This window comes from Hydractinia symbiolongicarpus, chromosome 2 (genome assembly GCF_029227915.1).
Source record: "Hydractinia symbiolongicarpus strain clone_291-10 chromosome 2, HSymV2.1, whole genome shotgun sequence".
In the NCBI taxonomy this organism is placed as follows: Eukaryota; Metazoa; Cnidaria; class Hydrozoa; order Anthoathecata; family Hydractiniidae; genus Hydractinia; species Hydractinia symbiolongicarpus.
The window spans coordinates 28658436-28667567 of NC_079876.1; the positions used below are offsets into that span (position 1 = coordinate 28658436).

General features: G+C 32.7%; 2 protein-coding genes and 1 long non-coding RNA gene across 3 annotated transcripts; 2 read left to right on the forward strand and 1 right to left on the reverse strand.

Annotated features, from left to right (window-relative positions):
- The first annotated feature begins 405 nt into the window (after window positions 1-405).
- Window positions 406-1483, forward strand: LOC130630086 (putative zinc finger protein 840). Its single transcript, XM_057443484.1, has 4 exons — window positions 406-505; window positions 618-682; window positions 769-879; window positions 1109-1483. Exons 1-4 carry the CDS (start codon window positions 406-408, stop codon window positions 1481-1483), a joined length of 651 nt encoding a protein of 216 aa, XP_057299467.1.
- A 2529-nt stretch (window positions 1484-4012) lies between these two features.
- LOC130630525 (uncharacterized) lies at window positions 4013-6407 on the reverse strand. The gene is made up of 2 exons (XM_057444051.1): window positions 5535-6407; window positions 4013-5070 (listed from the first exon to the last, which is right to left on the reverse strand). Exon 2 carries the CDS (start codon window positions 5052-5054, stop codon window positions 4677-4679), a length of 378 nt encoding a protein of 125 aa, XP_057300034.1. The 5' UTR covers window positions 5055-5070; window positions 5535-6407; the 3' UTR covers window positions 4013-4676.
- Window positions 6408-6711: 304 nt separating this feature from the next.
- LOC130630526 (uncharacterized) lies at window positions 6712-8318 on the forward strand. The gene is made up of 2 exons (XR_008982086.1): window positions 6712-6833; window positions 6969-8318. It is a non-coding gene; the product is annotated as an uncharacterized LOC130630526 (long non-coding RNA).
- The last annotated feature ends 814 nt before the right edge of the window (window positions 8319-9132 follow it).

Sequence of the window (9132 nt, forward strand, 5' to 3'; positions counted from 1 at the left end):
TAAAATACTGAATGTAAGCACTCTTCTGGGTATTAAAAACCAGACAGTTATTTTAAGTTCTTTCCAGTAATGGGTCTTTCCTGAGAATAAACATTGAATATTGCGTTTTGATTGCTTTGAAGTTTACAGCGAAATATTTCGCCGCTGCGAATTTTTTTTCCGTACACGGTAGGCAGTATCATTGACCGTGGGCAGTATCATTTTAACCGTTGGCAGTATCTATTAATTTTTTCAATATTTTTCGGAAACCGGTCCTTTGACATGCTCAAGTGTTTGTACCGCAAATGCCCGAGGAAACTTTTGACTTGACCGAAAACAAAGAGAAATACAGAATATGAGTGTGGAATAACTTATTCGAAGCGAAAGTAGCTGGTAAGTACCATTAATCTTTATATACTAAGATAGATGCTTGTTTCTCAAAGATTATATAAGTTTTATTTTGATCGAGTTTTTCTCACTGTGATTACTTACAACATGTCAGAAGAGAATATTGATTTCAATGTTGGTGAGAGGTTTTTTCACACCATCGAATTCTACAGCATTTATACCAAGGTTGTTCTTATATGCGTAAAGACCCAAAATATAATCAACTTTTGAAACTTTGTTGTCTGTTTTAGCATCCAACGAGAAAACGAAAAGCAGCAAAATAAATGGCTTTCATTTGTTTTATCGCGAAACAGTGGTAAGTACAATCCCCTACTTTTGTGTCATGAGTCAACTCCGTATAAACAATGCTCACAGATTTTATCGAAACATTATTTCCTTCAGAACACCTTAATGAGTGAAGCGACTGTTGCGGATGATGCCCCGCCAGAACTGGCAGAGATGAGTAAAATTGGATCAGAAAGATGGAAGGCACTTGACGATGCTTCGAGAAAGGTGTGTCTGTGTTAAAAATAACACGTTCGTTTTAAGTTGTTTTTTTTAACTAATCACAAAATATACAATGTACAAGGCAAATATCATACAGTAAACGTTCAAATGTAGGAACACGTGAATAACAACCTCGTACTCAGAGTGAATAACAACCTCGTACTCAGATCTCTGTGACATATTATTTCAAATTATACACTAGATTAATTCAAATTTTACGTTTGATTCATCGTAGGAATGGAACAAGAAAGGGCAAAAGAAGCGAGAAGAAGATGACTGTGGTCAAACTGAGTCGTTGATTTGCGCAAAATGCAAGAAAACCTTCACGCGACAGAAGGAGTTCAACTATCACAGCAAGAATTGCGTACTATGTACTTGCGATATTTGTCAAAAGGAATTCAGCAACAAAATTTCTTTGAGAAAGCACAGGAAGATTCACGATAACATAATCACGTGCGCTCTATGTGAAAAGTCGTTCTCTTCACAACAAGCATTGAAGAGACATACCCATTCAGTACATGAAACACAAACTTATGCATGTGATGTTTGTACCAAAAAATTCTCGACTCATGGAAATCTGAAACGTCATGAGAAAATACATTCTAAGTAAAATTATTTGTTTACTGTTTACTGTCCTTTTTAATGGCTGGTCTCTTTACTTGCGGAGTTAAAAACTTTGTTTTAGAACCCATTGTTCGGCCGGCTTTTTTCGCAACGGGTTCGTTATTACTAACATTTTTAGTAAACGAATGACCTCGTTTCAAACTTGGTTCAACGTTGAACGGGTTCTTACGTTTCGTCATCCCTTTTTGAATAGCAACCTTGCTTCCGGAAATTGTGCTTCGTCTTTTAACAGCCTCTGGTTGAACTTTTATTTTCTTGCCAGTTCGACTTTTAGAATGAGTTTGGTTGGTAACTTTTTTACTGTAGTGAATATCACTTGCGAATGTGTGGAATGCAGAACAGAGTTTTGAAGTCTGAGTTTCGTACTTTGAAATTCTGTCACAAAACTTTGACACTCCTCGTAAAAAATCATTGTTATTGCGGTTTAACTCGATCATCCTCAATATTTTTTCGCTAGCTTCCGTGAACTCCGATATAACACACAGCAAGAATATAACAATACCAGCAACAGTGAGAAAATGAGTTGTAAACAAACTGTGTCTGTTATGTACAAAACTTCAGAAACAACAAGATGAGAGAGTTTTGAGTATGGAACCAAGAAGCTAGAAATATGTCAAAAGATGTTAACATAACTATTAAAATCGTCAACTGATATTGAATAGCTTCTGCGCTTTATATTCATTATAAGGTTACTCAGAAGACAAAATGTAAACACTATGTTCGTCCGCTCTGCACTGCTAAACTACCATCTTGATTTGATTTTTTCGGCTATTTCGGCATGATACTGCCAACGGTTAAAATGATACTGCCCACGGTCAATGATACTGCCTACCGTGTACGGAAAAAAAATTTGCTTCGCCGCTATAAAGTAGGAACTATTTCTACTTTTCGGCGAAGCGAATTTTTCGTAATGAAAACAAACAAAACTGCCAATGCTCAGGTACATTTCGGTTAATTCGCCGTCTAATACGCTTCATAAAAATCCCCCTTTACTCGTTCACCGCATTTGAAATATCCTTTAATATTCTCTTTTTTTTCGAGGAAATGTGCTCGAATCTCTACAATGTTCTTATGAACACTGTCATTTTCTAATCTAAAGTTCTCAAATTCCTCAAAATGTACTCTATAAAAAGAGTTTCAACCCTGCATAATTTTGAGGAAAATTGTGCTTCTTAGATATGCTGTTGAACTGAAGATAATAATGTGAAACTAAATTAAATAATTTCTTTATTATGCTTATTTTTTTCGGTGCATAATTTGCATAATTTATGTCTAACTCCAAACATTTTTTATTAGTCAAAATAAAGCTTATGAGACGATGTTTCTCTGGTTTAGGGTCATTAGATTCTTTGTTTCGTCTATCGTTTTGTTTGGACACTATCTGTAACATATAGACCGCCTGCATTCCCTTTTGTTTGTTTCGTTACTGCGAGTTTGCACGATGCACAATGTCTACAATACCTGCTTTTGACTTCGCTTAATTTCGGAAACCCGCCTTTTATTTCAAGTGGGATCAATCCATGCGAAATTTGTGCTATTAACGGTCAACTAGTCTTTAGTCCGAGGAAAATTTCTAAGAAATTCGTCCTCCCTACATATCTCCTACATGTATCGTTCGTGCATCATTGCTCGCCTGTTAAAATGTGCAAAGTCACACAAACTGTTATGAACATATAGACTAGTTGTTAACAAATAAGAATGAATATTGTAAAATATCGCATTTGCTATTTTGGCTAAACATATTTTGTACATTCTTAATAGCTACGAAGAAAAAATCTACGGTTTGGGTCTCTTCAGAGTTTTTTCCCGCGATGAATTTTTCGCGTATCGGTATTTCGTGCATCTTTAACGCATTTCGTGTGATCCGTAACACAACCTTGTTTTGACGCACAAATAGACAAAACGCGATCCGATTTTTTTGTTAACATTAATTCGTGTGTTTTTGCCTTAATAGAAAGGTCTAAAAAACATAGCTAAAGGTTGAAGCAAATAGAAAGTCTAAATCAGCAGTTGGATAATTTATGCTGTACATTCTGGCTGTACATGTAGCATGTTTTACCTTGATCCATTTTTTCTAAAAGTTACATTGTATATTAATTGGCATTCCTTCCAGAAAATACTCTCACATTGTTGATGAAACATCTCTGTCAGGGAAATTGTTCATGGCTTATACAAAATTGCACATTTTCGTCTCTAATTAAAGTTATCATTATCTTATCTTAAATAAAAACTAGTTGTTGACCGCATTTTCTGGTTTAGAAAATAAATGTTTGGAGCATTCGTGACATAAAATCAGTCTTCGTAACAAACAAAATACTCCGTATATTCCGCGCAGCTAAGCCAGTATTTTGGCTTCTTAGTTTGAATACGTCTCTCATGGTGCTTCACAGTTAATCTGTCATGTTTTAGTTCTCTTTCAGTTGAAGCCGCTTGTGTATTTCGGTTTTAAAATCTAGGCACACAAAAAAGATTGTATAGGTTATTTCTGTTTATTCAAAACAAAGTAAAATAAATAAAAAAAGCGAACTCTAACTTTTCTTGCTTTGTTTGTGACTTAATTTAGATTAGACGTTGGCCCTGAAGACTTTACAATGTTATGATAAACAGCGACACATAAAAAACATCTTTAAATAACTGCAAACTATATTTAATGTATTAGTCACTTCGATTTAGTTTCTGTAAGACTTTCACTTTATTTGAGCATTTCCTAACATTAACTAACATTCAAGACAAAAAACTGCCACAAAGTAAACAATAATAGCTAACAAGGAGTCATCCAAGTCAGTGAGTCATACACCTTGTCTTCATGCGATAACTAAAAACTCTTACGGTTTCTGCATCTCGAGCAACAACGGCAGATTGGAAATCTAAGCAATGAACTTATTTTTGTAAATAGTACAGTCAAGATTATAAAATACGAATGATGCAAATAGCTGTAAACCTCATAATGTTAATTTTACTGCCACGTTGATTTTCACAATTGCAAACAAACACGTGTCTACTGACGAATCATTCTTTTGCATGTAAAAGTGTATCCGCATTCTGCAAATTTTTAGTAGATGTCCATCTATTTTGGTTTGTCTACAGACTTTAACTTTGATTTGTGCCCTTTTAATTTGTGAACAACACACTTTTTAAATAGAGGTGTTCCAACTGCAATTTAAAAGTCCATTTCCACGTTAAACTTCCTCTGAAACTCTTCCAATAAACTTTTGATTTCGCTGGACGTTTGTTCCTGTTTTATCGTAGTTGACTTTTCTTCTCACTTTTACTATATGGGTAGTTGTGCTAGCTTTTGTGACAGGCACACTTCCTTGACTTCTTTTAGCTGCACGTTTTTCATTCAGTTGTTGTTTTACCCACATCTCAAGTTCATTGTCTTTGTTACCAACGCGTGGAAACATCTGCACAACGACCATCACAATTACAAGAACTGCTATAGTTATTGTGAAGAAGTGTGGTGTTATGTAAGAGCCAATGCTGACGAGAAGGGTACATATCGAAATAGCTGGTGCTAGACTTTGTGCGATCACAGGTATTTCTTCGTTTGTTGACATATTGACCAGTTATTTTCTATACAATTTTACAGTTTTGTTATAGCATTTCCTTACAATAAAGATTCATATATTGAAATTCTCTATCTGAAAGAATCATGATTTTAATAATGTGAAAGCTATTACACGGATTAGCTGAATGATCAGATTAATGGTTGTTCTTCTCCCATTCATTAGGAATCATGTAAAGATGTATAAGAAGTCAAATTTTAAATCGATAGAATTATAGATGCCATGTGGTGAAATTAGGTGAAAACAGTTCGATGTGAGCTAGTTTAGAGTGATAAAATAGGACAAAACATTTATTGACATAAAAAATTGAGCTATAGTATTGCATGACAAATTTTTAGAGAATTACAATTAACGCTAAATTACCGACGGGTTTGATACATCAACCTTTTAACAGCCAATTAGGATAAATATTATTTTAAAAGGGGACAGGATAAGAGTGATCATTTATGAAATTTCAAGTAGTTCACTTACCGAATGACAATATATCAGCGATGATGTATTATACTTTGGAGCTTGAACGAATTGACAATATGATGTTATTTTTAAAATATTTTTTGTAGTCATGGCGACACAACAGCTTGCATTAAAAGATCTATTTTTTTTTGTATGTTAAATCTTTTTGCATAATCTCACCACATTTTTAACTATACAATTAGTCATAATTAATATAATTCTTCTAAACACTATGGCAATCAAAATTAATATTCTTTGCTTATACGATGAGCAATATATCACATATCTATTCGCCAGCCAGTGAACCAATCAACGGCAGTTCTTTAATCGTACATTTCCCTCGCATCGGAATTTTATACAATTACTCTGCGGTTGTCATTGTCCCTGGAAAAACCATTCATACACACTGAAGTAATACCAAAACAAAAACCACTCATATATAAGTAATACCAAAACAAAAACCACGCATATATAAGTAATACCAAAACAAACACCACACATATATAAGTAATACCAAAACAAAAACCACGCATATATAAGTAATACCAAAACAAAAACCACTCATATATAAGTAATACCTAAACAAAAACCACGCATATATAAGTAATACCAAAACAAAAACCACTCATATATAAGTAATACCAAAACAAAAACCACACATATATAAGTAATACCAAAAGAAAAACCACACATATATAAGTAATACCAAAACAAACACCACTCATATATAAGTAATACCAAAACAAAAACCACTCATATATAAGTAATACCAAAACAAAAGCCACACATATATAAGTAATACCAAAACAAAAACCACGCATATATAAGTAATACCAAAACAAAAACCACTCATATATAAGTAATACTAAAACAAAAACCACGCATCTATATATTAATACGCCTTGTGTGTGTGTGCGCACGGTGAGGCCACGTCACACAAATCACAGGTCATTTTCTTACGACGTGGCGTTACGCTAAAATTTACCAAGTTAAAGAAAACGCAAATCAGGGGGTTACTATATAAATATTTAATTCTCTTTTCTTATTTTTTTTTTTAAATAAAACTCTTTTTCCTTACTCATTAAAACTAATTTTTATTTTAATTTCAAATGGTTTATTTGTTATTTTGTTGTAAAAGCCCCGCTGGTCGTTTAAGATAGAATAATTAAATTTTACCCCCGGTTTACCATGTGCGCGCCGTATCTCACGGAAACAAAGTTTATTAACTGAAAAATGAAAACCGAAGCGAAGAAAGTTGTCTCTTTTTCAAAGTAATCCTGAAAAAAGTTATTTCAAACAAGGTTTACTCATCACGAGGTTAGATTAAAGCTTATTTGTTTCTTCTATCTTTTTTGTGTTCTGGGACCTAAGTTGCTTTCTTTTAAAAAAACTATCGAATTCGAATGATAATTCGAATCTAAGAAGTAAATAACAAAACTGTTGTCATTGTAGAGCGACTGTTGATGTCGAGCGAGAATAAAAAAGTTTATGTTGTTGCCAGAAATATTTGTTATAAAGAAGAAAAACGTACGATAATATAACGTCGAAAAGAGAACTGATTAGAAATGTATCAGACAATTGTAGCTAGCTATACATTTTAATTTGTTTTCTTTGGGATGAAGCGAAGTTTAATAATTGAAGTAAAAAACTGATTGGTCTTTTATCCAGAGACGCTAGCTAACTGAGAAAGCCAAAAAAAGGCAGGTGTGTTGTTTAGTTTATCTGGTAAAGAGATAAGTTTAGGTGTGTAACGTTTTTTTTTAACCGTTTTAACTTTCAGAGCTCAGCTTTTCCTTTAAATTTTTAGTTCCTTGTTGAGTCTTAAATGCGTTTTCTTTTGACACAATTTTTATAAGAATCTAAAATGTAAAGCGACGTTTTTAAGCCGTTTACACGCTTCCAGCTAAACTTTCCCTTTAATATAAAGTTAAATATGTTTTGTCTTTAGCCTGAACATATTTAACATTTTTTGTAAGAATATACTCTAAACAATGGGTCAGAATATCCTAAGAATGTCTAAGCTTGGTTGTTTCTTTTGATATAAAAATTTGTATGACTGAACTTTTTTCTCTCCAAAACAATGGGCAAGTACACCAGGGAAAGCTAAGAACATGAAGGCCGAAACGAAAAAAACAAACACTATTCTTATAAAATACAGCGTGTATATAATAGAGAAGAGTTTATATAAAATGTAGAAAGTATTTTTTCGTTGTTACTGTTTTTAACGCTACGAAGTGGTTGATGTCGTTATAATAAACCTTAATGTAAACAAAGTTAAATCAATGATTACATTTGTTACGTTACCGTTTAAAATAATATTCGATTCTTCAATTCGAAAACACTGCATTGTTATCATGCACTGCACGTTTGCGCATTGGGAAGGTTGCTATATGCAATAGACTAAATAGCTAATTTGGTATGATGCATTAGAATCTGTACGTTGTGGAAACTTTGCAATAACCTTATTTGTGTGACTTATCGATTTTTTCTAATGTCTGGTATACCATTTTCCCTTTTATATTTCGGGTATGACAAAGCAAGTATATAGTTTTAACAGATTTGTTAGCCACCTTCGATTTTGTTAAACTTTTTGCATTTTTATTTGTTGCTGGACATGCTTATATTTTTAAGCGTTCTGCTTCAGCGGGTACAAATATAACGCAGATTGTGAGCAACTTCAATCCCAGGGTTTTTTTCTCTTTTATTGTTATTTTTTTATTGCTGCACATATTTATATTTTTGGACGTTTTGTTCTAGTGGTTATAAACTAGAATAATACAAATTGTGACTTTTAAAGATTCATATTACTGTGTTGTATGTTTTTGTTTGGTATCCCTTACATCGGTTTAATGAGAGATTCAGTGGATTCCCCCACGGGTATTCAGCTAGTATATAAGTAATACCAAAACAAAAACCACGCATATATAAGTAATACCAAAACAAAAACCACTCATATATAAGTAATACCAAAACAAAAACCACGCATATATAAGTAATACCAAAACAAAAACCACTCATATATAAGTAATACCAAAACAAAAACCACACATATATAAGTAATACCAAAACAAAAACCACACATATATAAGTAATACCAAAACAAACACCACACATATATAAGTAATACCAAAACAAAAACCACGCATATATAAGTAATACCAAAACAAAAACCACTCATATATAAGTAATACCAAAACAAAAACCACGCATATATAAGTAATACCAAAACAAAAACCACTCATATATAAGTAATACCAAAACAAAAACCACACATATATAAGTAATACCAAAACAAAAACCACTCATATATAAGTAGTACCAAAACAAAAACCACTCATATATAAGTAATACCAAAACAAAAGCCACACATATATAAGTAATACCAAAACAAAAACCACTCATATATAAGTAATACCAAAACAAAAACCACACATATATAAGTAATACCAAAACAAACACCACACATACATAAGTAATACCAAAACAAAAACCACTCATATATAAGTAATACCAAAACAAACACCACACATATATAAGTAATACCAAAACAAAAACCACACATATATAAGTAATACCAAAACAAAAATCACACATATATAAGTGATACCAAAACAAA